Raw genomic sequence first — 21,705 nt, forward strand, 5'->3', positions numbered from 1 at the left:
TCCCAGGAGGCTGTGGGTTGCCAAGCAGTCCTCAGGCCCTGGAGAAACAACCTCAGAGGAGGCACCAGCCAGGGAATCCAGAAAAGTGGGACCACTTTTCCTCCTAGGACCCAAGTTGAGGCAGGAGGCCTCATTCCTGGTGCCCACCCCAAAATGGGGCTTGTCACTGGGGGCTAGTCCCTACCACCCTGGCTTTTTTTTCAGGCCAAGAATTAGGGATAAAACAGAGCACAGAGGTAGGAGTTGGGTGGGAGGGAACTGAGAACCCACGCCGAAGACCCCAGTCCCCAGTCCCAATGGGTGGCTTCATCTCTCCCAGTCCCTGGGCCTACCCCGAGCTTGGGCCGAAATCCCAGGGGGTGTGGGAGTGGGAAGGAACAGGACAATTAAGTAAGATACCATTTATTTTTTAAAAAATTAAAAAAGAATGCCGACATTATTTCATCCATTCTCAGGCTCGCCCTCTGCCTCCCTATCGCCTCCCCGGGACTGGGCTCCCCTCCTCCTTCCCTGGCTGTCCTGTGTGATAGAGAAAACAATGAACTGGCTTTGTCAGGCACAGGGAAGGGGACGCAGACCCAGGGAGAGAAATAAAGATGCCACAGCAACTTAGTACTGCATCACGGCAAACCCAAGCACACTGATATAAAAACATTCATATAAAAAAGGGGGAAGAGGGCATGCTGGGCACAGTGCCAAGGGTGAAGTGCTCTGGTACCCAGAGATCCATGTCCCCCACAGGAAAAGCCTGATAAAAAACAAGGAAGCTGGAAAGGGGAGAAGAGACATACAGAGAAAGAATTTTGGAAGGGCTGGAGACAGGCTGGGTAGCCTCGGAGATCCCCCTGCTGCTTTCAAGTCAGGGTACCTCCCCAATTCCTGCCCGCTCTGTCTTTCCTCTCAGGCCCACTGGGCCCTGGACCATCAGCATCTACCCATATCAGCTATAATGGGCTTTGCCCAGGGGTCCACTGGACTGAGGTAGTCCAAAAGCCTTGGCAGGTGACACCTCAGAAGACAAGACTCATCTCCCAGCTTCTAGAGAGAGAAGAAAGAGACAGAGAGATAGAGGAGGGTGGGAGATTGAGAGAGAGGAGAAAGAGAGACAGAGATAGAGGGGAGGGAGAGAGACTGAGAGACAGAGAAGAAGGAGAGAGACTGAAAGACAGGAAAGTGGTGGGCCGAGGTGGGCATGGCCCAGTGGTCAGGAGGCAGCGATGGCGGTGCCACCCCCCAGCTTGACAATCATCTGCTGGCAGTCGTTGCAGGAGCGCCGGTCACCCACCTTCTCCAGGGTGCGAGCTGCCTCGGCCAGCAGCACTGCCCGCTGGCCCGGGGAGGAGAGGAAGGACAGGGGAAGGTGTCGGCAGGCCAGCAGGATGGCGGTGGCCCGCTCTCGCTGGCCAGGCCAGGCGTCCACCTCTCCTGTGGGAATGAGGGATAGGTATGGGAACTGCTCGCTGAGAGCCTGCCAGAATGCAGGTGCTACTCCGAGGGCTCAATGTGGACTCATTTCTTCAGTCCTCACACCCGCCGGAGGAAGGTGGGCCCCAGTGCCCTCCCCAGTTTACAGGGGAGATGAGACGAACTTGGCTGGCATCATACGGCTATCAAGGAGGGGAGGCACTGAGAAGGAGTCATGCAGTCTGGCTCCAGGGCCCATGCTGCTACTCCAGCTCCTGCACTGGGACAATATCCCCAGCCCTCCGCTCCCCATTCCTGAGGCTGGAACCAAAACAACCCGACCCAACAGTGCCTTTGTGAACCCTCCCAGGCAACCCCACCAAGTCAAGCTTTGGGCTTTTCTCATTTTCACACCACCTCTGAGAACACCGCTGAGGTCAGTGCTGGCCAGGTGCCCCTGCTCAGGCAGGGCCCACACCAGGCCTTGGGGCTGGGGTGCCAATGGACTCACCGTGCTTGGTGCTCTGAGTAGTGCGCCGCCGCAGGCTGTGCTCCAGCAGCTGGTGGGTGCGGGTGGGGCTGGCTCCTGCCATCAGGCGCACGGTGGCTTCATGCAGGAACACCTAGGGAGTTGCAGGTGCAGGGGAGACACAGTGAAGCCCTGGTCCTCTCCAGTCTGTGCCTCAGTAGGTACAGGTGCCACTCCCTGCAGCATCTCATCTGCCACCTAATGACACCCGTTCTATTCATACTACCTTGCCTTGCTCACCCTGAGAGTAACCCCTGTTGTCCTCACTCTGACCTGATACAAGCCAGAAACCTGGAAGAGTGGCAGGAGCAAGGACCACAGCACAGGCCAGCTGGCAGGGGCACGAGCCAGACGAGAGAGAAAGGCAAACGGCTACCAGTGACGAAGCCTCAAACCCTCCGAGGCTGCCTCTGAGTTTGAAAATAGGACAGGTGAGGCAGGGACGGGGGGGACAGCTGGGCAGGTACCAGGGGGTCCAGAGTCCTGTTTCTTCAGAGAAGAAGAGTCCAGAATGTTCCCAGGTGAAACTCTGCAACTGTTCTGTAAATAGGAGTCAGGAGCTGGGGGTGGAAGACCAGGCCTAGGTCTCTTATTTTGTACAATCTGAAGGCTCTTTTATATATCACTGTCTCAGTGCCAGGAGGGTCCTGAGCACCACCCAGGAGGCAGTGGGGAGCCACTGAAGGGTTCTAGCATGGCTGGGGCTGGATGAAAACAGGGCTTCAAGGGAGGCCTCAGGCCAGCCATGCCCAGAGCAGGCCAGGGGGCCACCAAACCTTGGGGTACACTTCCTTTTTCCAGAAGGGGTGGCTTTCTGATGATTGTTTTGTCTGCTGTCTGTCCTGGCCCGCTGCACACAGTGGTCACAGTGTAACTCTGTGAGGGTCCCACAGCACCCTTGGGTGAGGGCAGCCTCACTCAGAGACCTTCTCCTTTTCTGTGCCCTTCCCCCTCACTAATATTCTGACTTCCTCACTTGAAGTTTTTGAAAATAATCCAGGCAAATATATGTAGATTATATTACTCTAGTCAGCAGTTAAAAATAAAACATACAAGGAAATGATTGAAGCCCAGTAATCCCATTAGACAACTGAGAGGTCTGAGACTTATGTCAGACCCCATGGCCATAGCCAAAGGGACGTTACGTGGAGAGACCCAGGCAGCAGAACCCCAGCTCCCCATAGCTCAGGAAAAAGATTAAATGCAGCTCTAAGGAGATTCTGTCACTGACACCAGCTAATAAAACCAGAGAAGAGCTCCCTCGGGTATTTCCCACCCCACTCCAGATGGGGCCAGGAGCCCCCGCCCCAGCCTTTGATTGGTAGAGGTGCCAGCCCCTCTGTCTGGGGGCCCACGTGACCTGCTCACTACCACATTCCAGGGCCAGGCACACAGCAGGTACTCAACCCACAGGAACAGAACAAAAGGGCACATGGCATCCAACCCAGTGTTTGACAGGTCAGCTGGGTGACTTCCAAGAACCAACTCCTTGACCCCGTGCTGCTGCTGCGGCTGCTGCTGTTACTGCTGCGCTGGGCCCTGAGGGGCCTCCAATCTGCCCTCCTCCACCAGTTAGCTGGGTCTCACCTTGTGGTAGGCTGGGCAGAAACTGTGTGCCAGCCTGCGCAGGCTGCCCAGGTCCCGCTGGAAGCCAGCCAGCTCAGCACCTGAAGCGTGGTAGGTCTCACCCAGGGCCTGGCTGGCTCCTGCCTGCTTTTGCCAGAGTGCTGTCCGCTGAGACAGTAGCAGGTCAGAGATCAGTAGCTGGACCACCTGTGGGGTGGGCCACAGGGGAGGAGACAGATGACGGGTCTATTGCTAGGGCAGGCATCCCAGCACCTACCAGGCTGTCCCTGGCCCAAACCCGGCAGCTCCAGCACAAGGCCACCCCACCTTAAACAAAACCTGGCACTTCTAAGAGGTGAGGAGGGGGGAGCACCTTTAGGTGGGACAGTTGCCTGGGACTGATTCTGAGAGCTGTGAGGCTGGATGGGGTCTCCCTCTTCTGGGCCCATTCTCCCACCCAGGAACATAGCCCCAAGGGTGCTGGCAGCCCCTCTCTCATTCCCCAAATTCAGGTGAGACGGTTTGGTTCTCTCATGAAGACCAGCAGATGAAAGGCACAAGTAAGATGTGGCTCCCCCACAGGCCTTTGGTCTTGGGCCCATTTGCACACTGCCTGTCCTGTAGGGCTGGTATGCTGTCCTGGGTTTATCCCAACGTCCTGGGCAACTGGCAACCTCTAGCCAGAAATGCCAGCCTGGCCACCACAGGCCAAAGCCCAGTGAGAGGCTCAGAGTCTGACCCTCCAGGACATACCTCATCCCTCCCTTTCTGGAGTGAAACCACGCTCCTCCCAGATGATGCAGCACTTTCAGCTGTGTGCACACCTCCCCTCCCCTCTCCCAGGATGGCAATGCCTGGGACCCAACTGTGTCCTCCGACAAGGCCAGGGTGGAAGTCTCTCGAGGGCCAGGCAAGCCTCCGTGATGCACTGTGGAAACATTGCACAGGTACTGCCAGAACATGCAATGCAACTACAATGCACCACAGCTGCTCGCTAGGAGTATGCGGCCGGTCTGCTTGGGGTGTGTGTGCATGAGGGGTGAGGGCCCCCTCCAAAGCTGGCCTACAGGAGCCTGGGGGGTCGTGCAAGCTGCCTGGAGCAAATCCAGAGCCCCGGCCAATGGGATCTGGAACTCAAAGTCTAGAAAAGGTGCAGGTGGAACACGCCTGTCCCCAGGACTAAACAGGAAGCCCACCTGGGCCAACAGGCTACGTTTTGGAGAAGGAGGCCCCACAGGCTGGGTAAGCTCAAGGCAAGTCAGAGTATTCTTATTCACCACAGCTGGGCACCTCCCAGAGGGGCCAGATAAGCCCCTACTCACGTGGTTGAGGGTGGTGTCGCAGGTGGCCCCACTGACATTGAGGCTGCTCCACAGGTGACCGCTGGCCCTCTCACAGTGGCAGAAAGCACTCTGCTGTCCATCTGCCTTCCCAGGGAGCGAGGCATGCATGGCTCTGCAGGTGTGGAGGACGGCCTTCACCAGGGGGCTCCTGGGGAGTGAGAGGAAGGAGGTAACATGAGGAGCCTGAACAGGTAACCACCACACTCTAAACTGCCATGACACGTGGATCTGTCAACTCAAATGCTACCACAGTAGTTCCAGGTCCCCAGCTCCAGATCTGAAGTGCCAGCCCTGAGCAAGGGTGGGCTCCCCACCCCTACAGCACATCCTTTAAGCACTCATTTTCTAGTGAGGGAGTTGAATAGTAAACATGTTAAATGCTGAATATACAATGGTGGGTGATGCAACGGCCATGAAGAAAGGTCAACCAGAGGAAAGGGTGGCACTGATAAATAAGGATCAAGGATGTCCTCTCTGGAAAGATGACATTTGAGCAGAGACCTGAAGGAATTGGGGGAGCAAGCTGAGTGGATTTCTAGGGAGGAGGGTTCCAGATAGAGGAGAAGCCTGTGCAAAAGCCCTGAGTGTCTGACGTATGTGAGAATATCCAGAAGTCAGCGAGGCTGGAGAGGAGGAGGTGAGGGGAGTGGAAGGAGAGTAAGCTGCAGGGTTAATCATGGCCAAACAAGGCCCTTCCTAGACTAGTCATGGTCTGTCTCTTGTCTGCCTCTGACCCTGCTCTGGGCTCAGGCTATTAGACACATCCCCTGCCCCTTTCTCACTCCTGTCCTCTGCTAACATGAGTGCCTTTTATCTGGAAAACCCTTTCTCACCCTTTCCCACTCATCTGAGACTTATTCCACCTGCTGGGCCCCTCTGGCCCACCTTCTGTCTTGCCAGCTCTACTTCCTGCCCCTATGAGCCTCTACTGGCTGCCCACTGGGACAGGCCCTTTGTACCAACCTCTGCTCCCCCGACACCAGCTCTTGGTTTATGGGCCTCCCTCCCTCACCAGAAGCTGCATGAACTCTCAAAGGTTGAGCTGCCTCTGGCCCAGAACCTCTCCATGTAAAGAGATACACTGGCTGCTTCACAGAAGCCATGGCAACAATCCCTCACAGGAGAGTGCTTGTGCAGGATGGGTCACCGCCTATTTGCTTATGACCCTAACTTGCTATCCTGCTCACTGCTGCCTCCTAGAGCCCAAAATGCAGCCTGCACTAAGTAGGCCCTCAGCTAAGTATTTGCTGAATGAATGATGGAACCTTGGACAGTATAGGAGACCCCAGAGTGGGGCGGGTGGCCAAGAGGAAGGGATGAAAAGACCCAGGCTCAACCACCAGGACTGCCACTAAAAAGCTACTGAAGATGGTCATTCAAACCATCTGTGCTTCAATTTCCTCATCTATCGAGTGGCCACAATACCACCTGCTGCTGCCTATGGTTACAGCGTTGGCCCCATTATTAGTACTGCTCTCTAAGAGGCTATTCCCCCAGAAGCTGGTATTAAACTCTCCCAAGAAAGTGTCTTTTCATAGAGCAAACTGAGGAGAGGATGTGAAGGTTGGATTAGGAGAGGGTTCCCACAGCATCGTCATCCCTGAAGAGCAAAAGGACCCCAGAGTAACTGAATTCAGGGGGAAGAAATGCTTGCTGAGGGTCTTAGCTGGGCTCTGTTGCTTAGAAGTGAAGTGACTTTAGACAATTTATATGCCAAGCCTCAGGCATGCAGCTGAAAGACACACACAAGGTGAAGTGCTAATACAGGGCTTAGTGCAGGGCGGGTGCTCACTGATTGGGGTGCTTAAAAATGGGTTACTTAGCCCAACTGGTGTGGCTCAGTGGTTGAGTGTTGACTCATGCACCAAGAGGTCTCTGGCTCGATTCCCAGTCAGGGCACATGCCCAGGTTGTGGGTCTGATCCCCAGTGGGGGGCATGTAGGAGGCAGCCAGTCAATGTTCTCTCTCATCTATGTTTCTCTTTCTCCCCCTCCCTTCCTCTCTCTCTGAAAATCAATAAAGAAAAAAATCCTTAAAAATAAATAAATTAAAAAATTAAAATGGGCTACTTAGCCCGGCCGGTGTGGCTCAGTGGATTGAGCATCGTCCCATGGACTGAGAGGTCCCGGTTCAATTCCTGGTCAGGGCACATGCCCGGGTTGCAGGCTTGATCCCCAGTAGGGGGTTGCAGGAGGCAGCTGATCGATGTCTCTCTCTTACATCGATGTTTCTATCTTTCTCTCCCTTCCTCTCTTTAAAAAAGCAATAAAAACATATATATTTTTTAAAAGAGTTACTTAGCCGTGGATGGTTTTCTCAGTGGTTAGAGCATTGGCCCATGGACCAAAGAGTCACAGATCTGATTCCTGATCAAGGGTATGTACCTCAACTGCGGGTTTAATCCCTGACCCCAGTTGGGGTCGTGTGGAAAGACAACCAATTGATGTGCCTCTCTCACATCTATGTTTCTCCCTCCCTCCCTCCCATTACAAAAAAAAAAAAGAAAAGAAAAAATATCCTTGGGTGAGCATTAAAAAAAAAGGGTTACTTAAATGAAACAAGGGTGTCAGACCTACGTTAGGGAACCTGTCTATACCCACTTTCCTGAGCTCCCTCCAGCCTTACTGGGTAACAGTCTGCTTGACAGTAAGTGCTGCATGCAGCTTCGGCTCTTAGGGACTTCCTCGGGGACTTTGTGCCTTTCCTGTCAGTCACTGGACACCCACATCCAGTCAGAAACAGACATGGTGTCAGCAAGTGGGGCTGCCCATCACTACAGGCCAAATGTCCACAGGCATGAGCCCCCAAAGAGGGATGTCAAAGACTCTGGCTATGCTCATGCTAAAGGCCCTGTGAGTGACAGGGCTGATGGCAGGTAAAGGGAAGCTGATAGGTGTAGAGGGAGGCAGATGGAAATAGGGGGAGGCTGATAGGGGTAGGAGGAGGATAATGGGGGTAGGGGGAGGCTAATGGAGGTCGGGGGAGGCTGATGGGGGTAGAGGGAGGCTGAAAGGATCTTTGGAGCCTCATAAGCCCTCCGCTGGCCGTGAGCCACCACCACATTGACTGGCTCCGCCATGAGCTTCTAAAGATGCTGGGAGTCACACCACACTCCCCTGTCAGCCTGTGACTCCATGGAGGCCGTGGGAGGAGGCCCCAGAAACAGCGTTGACAGCTGCTGAGACAGCTGACACACACAGACAGATGTGCTTACCAAGCTCAGTTTCTCCATGGTGCCCCTGTCCTCCCTTTTACTATCTCCATATATCATTTGGTCCCCAGGTTGCCTGACCCTTCACCCTGATGGCCACCCAGACCTGCTCCCTCCTGCTACACCGACACGTGAGCCTGGCACACCCAGCATTTTGGATTCCCCTGTAGAGAATTAAGTAAGTGGTCAAGGAGGCTTACTCACTCAGTCACTTCCAGGGCCTTGGGGACACGCTCTACTTCAGTAAAATAAGCACGCACAGCCGCGTCATCTCCCTGGAGCCAGCTGATGGCCATAGTGATTGCAGATGTCCACCAACGACAGATGATGTCTGGACCTGGGGCGGAATGATACCAAACATCCCTTTAGCATCCACAGAAACCAGACCTCTGGCACTCAGACCACTGGCAGCACCCAGTCCCCATGTAGCGTGACATCTTTACCTTCTGGCAATGGGCCAGGGGCCTCTGTTGCCCTCACACATTTTTTCCTTCCTTCCTTCCTCGTTCTCTTTTTTAAAAATATGTTCTTATTGCCCAGCCAGTGTGGCTCAGTGGTTGAGCATCGACCCATGCACCAAGAGGTTGCCAGTTTGATTCCCAGTCAGAACACATGCCCAGGTTGTGGGCCAAATCCCCAGTGGGGAGGCATGCAGGAGGCGGCCAATGTTCTCTCTCATCAATGTTGCTATCTCCTTCTCCCTCTGCCTTCCTCTCTCTCTAAAATCAATAAAGAAAAAAAATTTTTTAATAAAAATATGTTTTGCCCTGGCCAGTTTGGCTCAGCGGTTAGAGCGTCGGCCTGCGGTCCGGAGAGACCCGGGTTCGGTTCCCGCTAAGGACACGTGCCTCGGTTGCAGTTTGTCCCCGGCCCTGGTTGGTTGTGCGGGTGACAGCCACTTGATGTGTCCCTTCACGTCGATGTTTCTCACTCTCTCTCCCTCCCACTCTATCTGTACAAAAAAAAAAAATATGTTTTTATTGATTTTAGAAAAAGGAAGTGGAAGAGAGAAACACTGATTGGCTTCCTCCTGCATGCCTCCTACTGGGACTCGAGCCCGAAACCCAGGTATATGCTTTGAATAATAATCAAACTAGAGACCTCTTGGTGCATGGGGTGACGCCCAACTAAGCAATACCAGTCAGGGCTGCCCTCACACATTCTGGTGGAAGCATCACCAAAAACTTCAGGTTAATATGTACTGAGAGCCTTAAAAATGTTCACTCCTGCCCAGCCAGTATGGCTCAGTTGGTTGAACATCGTCCCATGCATCAGGAGTCACTGGGTTCGATTCCTGGTCAGGGCACATGCCTGGGTTGCAGGCTCGATCCCCAGTAGGGGGTGTGCAGGAGGCAGCCAATCAATGGTTCTCTCTCATTGATGTTTCTCTCTCCCTCTCCCTTCCTTTATCTGAAATCAATGAAAACACATTTAAAAAATATGTTCACTCCTAATAACCAGATAAGCCCATTTTGGCCAATTTATTACAAATAAATTGGCCTAAAATTAAGAAAAGTAGTTTAACAAAAATATAACATTATCTATAAGAGCTGGAAACAATTTGAATGTCCAGTGGCCATAACAAATGGTATTTCAAAGGTATCCATAGGAACAAGTCTCATGTTAGAATCTTTTAAGTCTTTTCCTCTCTGAGGCTTAGTTTTCTCAGATGCAAATTTATGACACCAGTGATCTCAAGATGCCAATGGAATGGACGTGTAAAATAAAAGGCCTAAGTGCATGTTCTTAACTTGGAAATAAAGACAAGCCACGAAGTCAGTGGTTGCGATGGGGCGGTTTTCTGGGATCCTTCTCTTCCTAGGGAGATTGACTAGAAGGGAGCACGACACCCCCTTTCTCCCAGCAGCCTCAGAAGCCTGAGAGGTGGCAGCTGACGTGCCATCACCCTGATGGCATTTTAGGGACAGAAGCAAAGAATATCCTGGTACAAATTCAGTCGACAGACTGCGTTGTGTCACCCAAGGCCATGAATAGCCGGAGCAGTACAGATGCTCAGATGAAAGGTCTCTTCATCAGAAAGGGTCAGACCCAAGGGAAGCCTGTGGTGGGGTAGAGGAACTATGTGTCTGAAAAGTGAGTGTCCCAACCAGCCCCTGGTGCCTTGGCCACTTGCTACCTGTTCTGGGTGTTTGGGAAGGTTGCTGACCTGTCCTAATGGCTAAGACCTAGAGAAGACATTTACTTGCTTATCCACTTCTAGGAGAATCATTATTTCCTGACCCCAGAATGCTGCCTAGCAGGGAGAATTGTGGGTTAGAGCTTTGGGGGAGCTGCAGGTACAAGTCTCAGATCCTGAAGATTCCTGAGTGTGTACTCACAATTAGCTGGGAGTCCTAGGAAAAAGGGGCTATGAAAGAGGGGTCAAGCAACCTGGGCCTGGGAAGCCACCCTGCAAGATGCTTACCAAGGGCTGACTTGAGCACGGAGCTGCTGAAGAAGGGTGGGGTCACAATCCCCACAGAGTCCACAAAAGAATTAAGCAATTTCAGGTACTCTAGAGCACTGGTGAATTCACTAAAAAGAAGAGAAAAATCCCATGTACATCAAAAGGAACACAAGGATCACACTCGTAGCCTGCCTGTTCAGTCCTCCAGCTCTGAGACCCAATGCTCATTTCTGGCCTTTCTCCTCCACCATGCCAGGCATACCTGAGCTCTGCCCGCTATGCCATTTACTCTCTCCACAGGCCTTCCTTCTTTCTGTTACTGACACTCTTCCCTCTGCAGGGCCAGGCTTTCTCTTTCATTCCTGGCCCTGAAACATGACTCTTCCCCTCACAGCCCAATTCAAATGTCATCTCCCAGAACTTTTCAGATCTCCTGGGCAGAAATGCCTTCCCCTTCCCACTCAGGTGCACTCCTGTCAGGACCTGGGCCTTGTACAAGAGTAGTCTTACCCCTGAAGAAAAGACGGTGCTTATTAACTATGCAAGAATAAGAATTGTTGGCACAGTCAGTGAAAGTCTGGGTTTCCAAGATGCCTGGGTCAGAAGTGAACTCTCCATATTCCATTCCTATCCCCTTAACAGGCCATTCCTCCCCACCCCAAGGAAATCAAATCCCTAACCTGCTCCTGGAACTGACTCCATTTGCTAAAGGGATAGGTAAAAAAAGGGACAAAAGGGGGAAAGTTACTCAGTCTGGGAAAAAAGGGCAGAAGTCAAGTTGGAGGAATAAATACAAAGGAATAATTCCATTTCCTGCAGACCCTACACTAGGGCCTGTTTCCCTCTAGGAGCTCGGGCCTCACAGCTGCCCTGGAGAACGCCCCAGACAGATGGTCAAGGCAAACATCCTGCGGACATTACCAGCTCTCTTCTTCCTGGTCTCCAGCCTTCTTCTTGGCCTGAGGTTTCACCAAGGACTCCACAGCTCGCTCCAGCAAGTTCTTGCAGAAGGCCTGGTGGACCTGGGCGATGGGGTCAGCTAAAGAAAAGTAAGTCCAGGAGAAGGGTTAAATGGATTTGTACCTATAAACCCATTTTGTCATAGAAAATAAAGGGTGAGGAGGGGAACCCAAGAAATAGCTATCCTATCCATAAAAGTTGGGGTTGGGGATAGAGAGCGATCAGCCTCGGAGTGCAGAGCCCAAGACCATGCATGATTGTGGACAGATTGTATGCGTGTGTGCGTGTGCATGTATGCATGGTGTCTTGGCACTGAGCTCAGCACTTCTGTTCAAGGCTGGAGGCTGTGAGGTGGTGGCTGCAAGCCTTGTCAGAAAACAGAAAATGGGAAGGCAGATGGCTCCCCTAAGTCTCAGAGTCTACTAGCTCTTCTCCCTGTGGCTCAGGAGGACAACCAGCCAAGGAGGAAAAGGAGGCGGCTGCTGCCTTGACATGAGAAGACTCTGTTCCTGTTTCTAAAGCCTTGTCACGGGACTTGTGGCCAGCAGTGGTTTGGCAGAGCTGATTAATAAACGAGGGGCCTTGCAGTAACTGACTGACACCATTAAGTTCCCTGCCGGCAGGCCCAAAGCAGGGTGTCACCAGCCCCTTCCCTCCCCTCACATGCACATATGTGCGGGCTTAAATCTGACAAGAACAAGGAGGCAGGACACTTTGAACACATTCCGGGTGACAAGACTCGAACCAGAGCCTGCAAGAGGTAAGAAAGCCAGTGAAAGACTAGGTGTGGACAAAGCAAACAGTGGAGAGGGGCTGAGAAATTAAGGTTGGCTTTTGCTTTCATCCTTACTTTTTGGTGCTGTACACCATTTTTTTTTTTTGGTTAATCCTCACCTGAGGATATTTTTTTCCACTGATTTCTAGAGAGAGTGAAGGGTGGGAGAAAGGGAAGGAGGAAGAGAGAGAGAAACATCGATATGATGTGAGAGACACATGGACTGTTGGCTCCTGTATGTGCTCTAAGGCCAGGGATCAAATCTACAACCCAGGTACGTGCCCTTGACTGGGAATTGAATCTGTTACTCTTTGGTGCATGGCTGATGCTCAGTGGTTAAAGCATACCAGCCAGGAAACTGTACACAATTCTTATATTGAGCAATAAAGTTATTGTTTTTTTTAAATCCTCACCCGAGGATATTTTTCCATTTATCTTCAGATAGAGTGGATGGGGGGGGGGGGGGGGCGGAGGGAGGGAGAGAGAGAGAGAGAGAGAGAGAGAGAGAGAGAGACATCAATGCAAGACTGACACATCGACTGGTTGCCTCCCGCACAACCTCGACCAGGGCCAGGGACTGGGCTGCAACCAAGGTATATGCCTTTGAACAGAATAGAACCCGAGACTCTTTGGTCCACGGGCTGACGCTCTACTGAGCCAAACCAGCCAGGGCTAAAGTTTTTTTGGGTCTTTTTTGCATTTATCTTCAGATAGAGCAGGAAAGAGAGGGGAGAAGATAGAGAGAGAAACATTAATGTGAGAGACACATCAACTGGTTGCCACCCATATGACCCCAATTGGAGTGGGGACAAAATGCAACCGAGGTACGTGCCCTTAGCAGGAACGGAATCCGGGACTCTCTGGTTCATAGGCCGATGCTCCAACCGCTGAGCCAAACAGGCCAGGGCTAAAAGTATTTTTTAAGAAGGATAGTGGAGCCTGGCTGGTATGGCCCAATTGTTGAGCACTGACCCATGCATCTCTCATTGATGTCTTTATCTATCTTTCCCTCTCCCTTCCTCTCTTCTTCTCTCTCTAAAAATCAATTAAAAAAATAATGAAAATAAACTTAAAATGTTTGACACACATACACTGTGTCTGTGGAACATGCCCCACTCTTCCCAGATACCAGTGTAGAGAGGGGAACAGCACAGAGAGCAGAAAGCCACTGGCTACTCAAATCTGTGTCAACCCGTCCAGCCTCTACCACTATGAGGCCGAGGAGGTCAACTCTAATCACTGTCAAATGCCAGGGACAATAAGAAGGCATCTCTTCCCGACGCCTGGAGCCCTGTCCCTGCCACCACTCTGAGCACTTGATGACTGCCTGTCGCCTATTGTTCCCTGACTGCTCCGTATATGTCTGTCTGCTTTCCAGTGGGACCTGGGCCAGGGAACAGCCACATCCCTTATGTCTCCAAAGCACCCAGAACAAGGGCAAAAATACAGTCTGACTGATGTAAGGAGCATGGGCTTTGACTGTCAGAGAGAGGCAAGTTGCAAACCCAGCTTAGCTGCTGACCAGGCTCATGACCTCCCTAAGCTTTGGAAAAAGCAAGACAGGGATATCCTGTATTTCCATGTGTCTGGGATGCAGACACCCTGACATCCTGGAGGTTCTCATATCTTTTTCCAGTTCGCCATGGATGCAGGGGTTTCTTACCTGGGTTCCTCTGGGAACAGTACAGACTCTCCTTGGCAGCCGACTTCACTGACCAGCTCCGCTCCATGAAAAACTTCTGACCAAGGGGGTGGCAGAGCCAGCGCAATGAGTCAGGGACAGCACTGCGCTCAGGGCCACACAGATTCTGGGCTCGACTGAGGAAGTAGCTCTGGAAGGACAAGGACAAGGACCACAGGTGACACCAGGATGGCAGCAGGTCAGGGAAAAATCAACGGGAGGGCTGGGACTCTCATGTACCTGAAAGTAAATGCCACCACTGAAACTAGGGCAAGTGGCCCAGAGTCTGGCCTGCGAGAAAAGACCAAGAAAAACTTTGAAAGCCTCTTTGCTGGGTATTTCAAAGAGCCAGCACCCCAGTCTCTTGGGCCCCTCCTCTGCCTGCAAGATAACATGACTTCAGGGCTCCAGGAATGAGAACTACAGAGATAATGCTGTCTGTTCATGCTTTCAGAAATTCTGTATTTTTTCTTTTTTCTTTATTGATTTTTAGAGAGAGGAAGGGAGATAGAAACACTGATGAGAGAACATCTATTGGCTGCCTCCTGCATGCCCCCTGCTGGGGATTTGGCCAACAACCTGGGCATGTACCCTGACTAGGAATCGAACCATCGACCTCTTGGTGCATGGATTAACACTCAACCACTGAGCAACACTGGCCGGTTTTTTGAGTGAAGGTATCTTTATTCTAAATCCCATAGACCCACCTGATGAAGACCAACCTGAATGAGCAAAGAAGGATAGGGGATGGAGGGAGCACAAGGCACAGGGAGCTCAGGAGCCCAGCAGAGAGACTGGGCCAGGCCCACAGACCCAGACTGTCACACTGCTACCCTGGTCTCTACCATAAGGGGAGCTGTCTCCTGGTTTGGTTCAGTCGGATGGTTCTGACCTTTACTGGGCTCTAAGCAGCCATCAGCTAACGTTAACGGCTTCAGAAGACTTGAATGCCAGGGTCAGAAATAGCACTGCCAAAGCATCACTTAAGGAACATGGACCAATAACACTGCTTCTCTCTGTGGGAGTCTGGAGACAGCGCCTGAATTCAAAAAAAATGACCAACTGCTCTACAGACACCGAATGTTACCATGGCACTCATACCATACCTGAAAAAAGGCCCTGGAGAGCAAATGCAAAGGGATCCCATACCTTCCCTTGACCCTCAAGAGAGCACTTACTGAATTCAAACTTGGTATGGCTGCTTAGAGCAGCTGCCAGGCTCCGAATGTAGGCTGGGGGTGGGCCAGTGGCAATGCTAGGGCCTCTGAAGTCAGAGAACCTTCTAACAGCTGGAAACTCTCCAATTCTCTCAAACTCTCCCCTGAGAGCACCTGCCTGATGGCCGCTCCAGGGGAAACTGGGGACAATGGCCCAAAATCACCCACCAACAGAAACAGAAACAAAGCCTGTTTGGGTAGTATTGGAAGAGGAACTCAGAGAAGCCATTTAGAAAGTCATTAAGTCAAAATACATTTTAAAGCTGAATTCTTTAAAAAGAATTTAAAAAAACCCTTTGTTATAACAAATCTCCGTTGGGGATGATGGAGAAGTTTGAGTTTAGTGGTTTGAATTAATAAGAAATATAAATCCTGGGCAATAGTCATCCATAGTATGGCTTCCAGAAGAGAAAATGAGAAAATAACTTCTGCTGCTCATTTAATTTTCTTGGCATTATCATCCGATGATAATTTCCCTAAATTTTATGGACACCAGAATTCACCCAGGCTGGGGCCTGGGAGCCCTCTCCCCTATAACTCACCTGCTAATTGCCAAATCCAGCAGCTGAAGCAGGAGACTCAGAACTGTTTAGATCTTGGGAGCCAGTCCCAACTCGACTGTGACCTTATGGTTTTCAAATAGGGGCCTAGGGGCCTAGGGGCCAAGGTGCCGTAAAGCACCACAGTGAACTCATGGCATGATTGTAACAATGAAATGAGTAAGTCAATGTTAATGAGTGGCTGGCACAGTTTATTGCCAGCCTTTATTTTCTCCCGCTTCTCTAATCCTTTTACCGAGAAGGCAAAAGGACTTTCTCCCTGTCCAGATTGTATATGTTTCTGAGATAATCTGGCTAAAATTTAATTTGTTGGACACTATAGCACACATAATAGTACACATAATAATTGGTGTGTATGTTGAACTGGATGTTACATTTTTAAGGTAAATACAGCAATACTCAACATGAGTCGGACACCATGTAAACTACTAGATAGAGGTAGTTCAGTCACAGTGCAAGATCACACGACCTTCCTTTGGATGATGTTACATCTTTATGAAGCTGACTTTTTGGAGGATGTCGTAATAAAAAGCAAGTACTGTGTGAAAATGAAGGTGGTGGTGTCCAATCTGTTTGTGAAGTCTGAGAAAGTGTGTGGTGCCCAAAGACACACACATCCCATTAGTAATTATGGTTAACAATAAAAAATTTCTCCTTTCAATTTTGTGTATTATTTTTTAATAGCTACTAAATTGTTAAGACATAAATATTATTACGATATTCTTTTAGCTCAGACAAAACATGAAAAAAATCACTGAGACACAAAGGGTGCCGAACTGAGAAAGACAGGGAACCTCAGGCCTAAACCATTTTCAGAGGCCTCTGCTTGCCCCCAAACCTGACTCATTTGCTAGCTAAATATATTCAACTGAATTAAAAGCTCCTTCCTCTTTAAGAAATTATTGTCTGGCCCTGGCCGGTTTGGTTCAGCGGTTGGAGCGTCGGCCTGCGGTCCTGAGAGACCCGGGTTCGGTTCCCGCTAAGGGCGCGTACCTCGGTTGCGGTTTGTCCCCGGCCCTGGTCGGTTGTGCGGGTGGCGGCCACTCGATGTGTTCCTTTCACATCGATGTTTCTCTCTCTCTCTCTGTTCCTCTCTCCCTCCCACTCTACCTGAACAAAAAATGGAAAAATGTCCTCGGGTGAGGATAAAAAAAAAAAAAAAAAGAAAGAAATTATTGTCTGGGTCTCTTAATCTGTCCCTTCCCAAGAGAAGCAAGCAGATGAAAGGGGCAATTAACTGTCCTAGAGGTCAGGTCCTCTCCTTTCCCCACCTTCCTGAAAAAATTACAAAATGTCAATACCATTGCTGTTCTAATATTTACACCCTCTGACCCAGCACCACCACTTTCTAGAGTTTTCACCTGAAGTGGGTGAAGACTGAAAGGACACTCCTTGCGGCACTGTTTGTAACATTAGTAGGAACTGGCTACACCAACAATGGTACAAACACATGCTGGAGTAACAAGGTGACAAAGAAGGAGGCCCAAGACTTACTGTTAGGTTGAAAAAAATCAAGAGGCAAAACAGGGTTTCTGTTTATGATCATGTGTGTGTGTGTGTGTATATACACACATATATATATTAGCATGTGCAGGAAGAACATTCTGAGGAAAGACACATCAAACTGTTCACTGCTAGTCAGACATACTAAATATTTTCTGGGAGGCAGGGGCTCATGGGCAGGGGCAGTTTCAAGGGAACCATCTTCCCGATCCTCAGCTGCCACACATATCTCCCACAAATGGGCTCTCTAATTCCCTTTAAAGGACAGTTGTGTCTTAGCAATAAGAACAATGGAAACCCCCAGTGGGGTTTTTGGGATGATGAGATGATCCCAAAATTTATATGGGAAGGTGAAGAGCAAACACTAGTCACTTAAGCTAGAGGACTGACACTTCCAGATACCAAGATATATAACAAGGCTTGGCCACTATGGGTGTGTGGTGTGAGGGCACTGGAACACACTAGTGTCCAGAAGCAGACCCATCACACAGGAGCATTTGATTTAGGAAAAAGGGGCCTCGGTGCAGAGGGAAAGGACAGTCATTTTAATAAGAGATCTGAGGCAAGGACACATCCATGTGGAAAAAAAGTAGATCTTGCACCCCTACCTCCAATTCACACAATAATCAATTCCAGGTGAATAAGGGCCTCTGTGTGAAAAGTATAAAATAAAGCATCTAGCAGATAATACAGGAGACTATCTTCAGGACTTTGAGATTGGACAAAGATTGATTAAATAGGACATAAAAAGCCTAACTGTGAAGAAAAGACTAATAATCTGGATTTCATGAACATTAAGAACTTGTGCTCATCAGTCGACACCACTGAGAGAATAGGCAAGCCATAGAGTGGGAGAAGACATACACAATGCACATATCCAACAAAGAACCACAGCCAGATTACAGCCAGATGACAAAGATCTCCTCAGATCCATAAAAAGTCAGACTCCCCAAATAAAAAATAGGAAAAAGGCTTGACTAGGGTTTTCACAAAAGAGACTACCCAAATAGCCAACATATCATCTAAATGGCCAATGAAAAAGTGCTCAACATCATTGATCACCTGGGAAATAAAAATGAAAACCACAATGAGATACCAGCAGAAGGGCTGTCATGTGTTTGGTGAGGATGAAGAACAACTGGATACTGCTGGTAGAGTGGGAGTCAGTACAACTACTTTGGAAAACTGTTAGGCACCATCTACTAAAGCTGAACCTCTGACCCAGCAATGCCATTCCTAGAGATGCAGTCACATGCTCACTGAGAGATGAACAGGGACATTCACAGCAGCACTCACTAGTCACAATAAGCAAAACCAGGAAACAACTCAAAAGTCCATCTATAAGGGTCTAGTCCTACGGTGGAATACTATAAAGCAATGAGAATGGCCAATCCACAACCACATACAACATGAATGAAATTACACATGACACTAAGAAGCATCCAGACACACAACAGAACATAATCTATGACTCCATGTATAGAGTGTCAATAGAGGACACACGGCTGAGGTGATCAGGACCTTGGTTATTCTGGCTGGAGAGCCAGGGGGACAGGCAGTTTGTTGACTGCAAGGGAGGCCAAGGGAGGGTTCTGGGGTATTGTCTGTGTTCTGTTTCTTGCTCTGTCTGCTGATTATATATATGAGTGTGTAATTTGTGAAGTCACTAAACTATATACTGTATATATTTATGATCTGCGTACTTTTCTACATGTACATTATACTTCAATAAAAAATTTACAGAAACAACAAACAACAGGCAGAATAAACTATGATGACAGAATTCAGAATAATGGTTACCTTTGTGGGGGGCAGGGCAAGTGGAGAAGGTCTGTAGAAGGCTTGTGGGGGTGATGGGAGGTTTTTTTTTTTTTTTATTTGTCGATTTGGGGGCAGGGGAGAGGAGAGAAACATCTATTTATTATTCCACTTAGTTGCGCATTCATTGGTTGATTCTTTTAAGTGCCGACTGGGGATCAAACCTGCAAACCTTGCATACTGGGATGATGCTCTAATCAACTGAGCGACCCATCCAGGGCATATTCTACTCTTTGATCTGGTTGGCTACTACATGGGAGAGTTCACTTTGTGAAAATTCACCAAACTGTAAATGTGTGCATTTTCCTGTATGTACATGGTATTTCAGTAAAATTAATGCCTTCAAATACCTTCTGGGGGCAGAGAAGTTACAAGTGTGATGACACCAGCCCAGGGCACTAGGACAAATAAATAGAATGGAAGAGCAGCCTGGTCAACGCCTCCTGCTCTCAGCCTAGATTCACCTTGCCCCAAAAGCCACCCCCGACTTCCCCTAAGACCAGGTCAGGACTCTAGTGTGCTCTCGGGCAGCCAGCTTGGCTCTACCTCACTCATTCTACTGTCCCGAAGGTCTGGTCTTTGTCTGGATTCCTCGCCAGACTGTATGCTCCCCAAGGACAATGCAAACGTCCTGCTCACTGCTGCATTTCCACTCTGAGAAGTGCTGGCCCAGAGCAGGAACTCAGTAATGTTTGCTGAATGAACCTCTTATCTAGAGTCACGAAGACAGGGTTGAGATATGCCCTTTGTCACTTAGACTATTGTGATACACTACAGGAAACATCAGTGTCACCACAGGGGATGTTCCTGTTCACTCTCAGCTCCTCAGTGCCATTACTGAGATATGAGAACAAATGGAGATGTGGTCACTGTTTTAAACACAGCTGATGTATTCACAGCCTCCCCAAAGCAGGCACTGAAAAAAACATGCCCGCCTCTGCTGGAGTAAGAGAAAGCCTGTGAACTAGTTGATAATAGGGCCTGTGAATCGCCTTTGTGAATTCCCAAGGCTGGATCCACACCATACACACTGGGGGCACCTGATGACCACAGCTCCCACCCCGGGTCTGACCTGGGCTCCTTGCAGACATGCACCATTTCCATGTCTGGATCCGCAGTGCCATGATCAACACAAGGTACCCAATAAATACCTTTTTGAGCAAATAAACGAGCCAAGAGACACGATCAGAAGATTCCAAGAATTTTTATCGCCATTTGAAGAGCAGAAGAGTCCATATTAACTCCCAAATATGGGTCACTCTATATCACCGAATCAATCTTATCTCATGGCACCAAAATGTCCTGCTTTTGCTGGTAAGGGCCACAAGGGGGATATTTTGGTCTGTTTTGTTCACTGCTCTAAGTACTTGTGGAATGACTCACTGAGTGAATGTCTACCTCAGTACCCAAGGGCAGGGCCCACATCTATTTTTGCATCTTAGCTCCTGGCCGGGGGAGAGACGCTCAGTGAAGGTTCGGAGGTTTGCAGGAAGGAATGAAGGTACTCACAGCCAGGAAGCCCAGCTTGCCTCCACAGCGCGTCTTGAGCCCCATAGCGGCAGTCAGGTGGATCTCCACCAGTGTGCTTGGAGGGATTTTCTCCTCTGCACATTCAGCCAGGTTCACAGCGCACAAAGCCATGTGGACATCTGAACAGGCAGATCCCGCAGGGAGCTTCCCTGTGGAGGCAGAAACAGACACTATTGTTGACAGATTTCCCAAACCAAGCTTTTTCCTGCTTTCCTAGCACAGAGTTACAGGAGAACCAAACGAGAAAGTAAGTGAACTCTGTGATCAGATAGTCCTGGATGGGGTGCCAGGCTCTGCAACTTACTAGCTGCATGTTTCTTCCCACCTCACAGAAGTGACAAGAGAAAATGCATGTCATGGCACATGGTTCTGTATCAATGGGGACCTGCAGAGGACTCAGAGGTGTACACTGTAACATTTTCCAAAACAGTGTCAATAGCACAGCCATGTTCTGCTACTAAAGTCCCGTGTCTTCAAACCTTGTGAGAGGTAATGAAAAAACTTAAAATCACCTGATTTGAATTTATTTTCACTTAAACAGACTCCCACAGTATATAACCACGCACCCTTTTGAGGGAGGAAGTAACACAAAACTGAACGATAATGGCCAGACACATCTTGGGTTAGTAGCTGCATGGAAAAGGGTGTATCAGGAAAGGCTGATACACCCTCCTGTGTGAGGGATGCACAGCTCATCTGGGGTGACCCAGAAGTCAGGGGCTGAAGTGACCCTGCAAAGGCACGAGGGCCCAAAGGGCTCTGAAGCTTTCCCACTGTTGCTTACTTTGGTCCTCACTACAGGGCCGGGAGGTGGCCAGGGCAAGCGTCTCCTCACTTCGCTAAAGCTGAGCCTCCAGGTGGGCCCATGTCAAAGGTCCCCAGATGGTAGCCAAGCCAAGTCTCTCAACCTCACCCAGCCTTACATTCTTCCCACTGGACCACTCTGCCCCCCTGGTCTTTCCTATCCGAGTAGGGAGACCTCAGCCCCCACACTTCATTCTGCATAGGTATCAGGAGTCAGTTTCCTCCAGAAGGTACCACCGAGTTTTCTCCTTTGAGGGAGGGAGGGCAGAGGGTAGTGTGGGAACCATGTTTTATTTACCTCTGTCCCCTCAGTCAGTGCCTTTCACAGCACCTGGCCCACAGCACTGCAGAACCAGTGAATGCTATGCATCCTTCCATGCAAAGCCAAGCCTTTCCT

The 21,705-nt window shown here is 49.9% G+C and overlaps 1 protein-coding gene across 2 annotated transcripts in view; it reads right to left on the reverse strand.

The window, feature by feature from the left end:
- Positions 1 to 1,081: 1,081 nt before the first annotated feature.
- The window catches only part of SREBF2 (sterol regulatory element binding transcription factor 2), a 66,769-nt gene continuing 46,145 nt past the window's right edge, over positions 1,082 to 21,705 (reverse strand). For both annotated transcript variants that reach the window (XM_036251022.1, XM_036251021.1), the window contains exons 11-19: positions 20,484 to 20,653; positions 13,859 to 14,027; positions 11,382 to 11,499; positions 10,479 to 10,588; positions 8,258 to 8,390; positions 4,822 to 4,990; positions 3,521 to 3,706; positions 1,916 to 2,027; positions 1,082 to 1,425 (exon numbers count right to left, since the gene is read on the reverse strand). In XM_036251022.1, the coding sequence (XP_036106915.1) occupies positions 1,205 to 1,425; positions 1,916 to 2,027; positions 3,521 to 3,706; positions 4,822 to 4,990; positions 8,258 to 8,390; positions 10,479 to 10,588; positions 11,382 to 11,499; positions 13,859 to 14,027; positions 20,484 to 20,653 (1,388 nt within the window). In that variant the 3' untranslated portion in view covers positions 1,082 to 1,204. The remainder of the gene's footprint in view (positions 1,426 to 1,915; positions 2,028 to 3,520; positions 3,707 to 4,821; positions 4,991 to 8,257; positions 8,391 to 10,478; positions 10,589 to 11,381; positions 11,500 to 13,858; positions 14,028 to 20,483; positions 20,654 to 21,705) is intronic.

The sequence above is a fragment of the Molossus molossus genome, unplaced genomic scaffold (genome assembly GCF_014108415.1).
Source record: "Molossus molossus isolate mMolMol1 unplaced genomic scaffold, mMolMol1.p scaffold_m16_p_10, whole genome shotgun sequence".
NCBI classification, from domain to species: domain Eukaryota; kingdom Metazoa; phylum Chordata; class Mammalia; order Chiroptera; family Molossidae; genus Molossus; species Molossus molossus.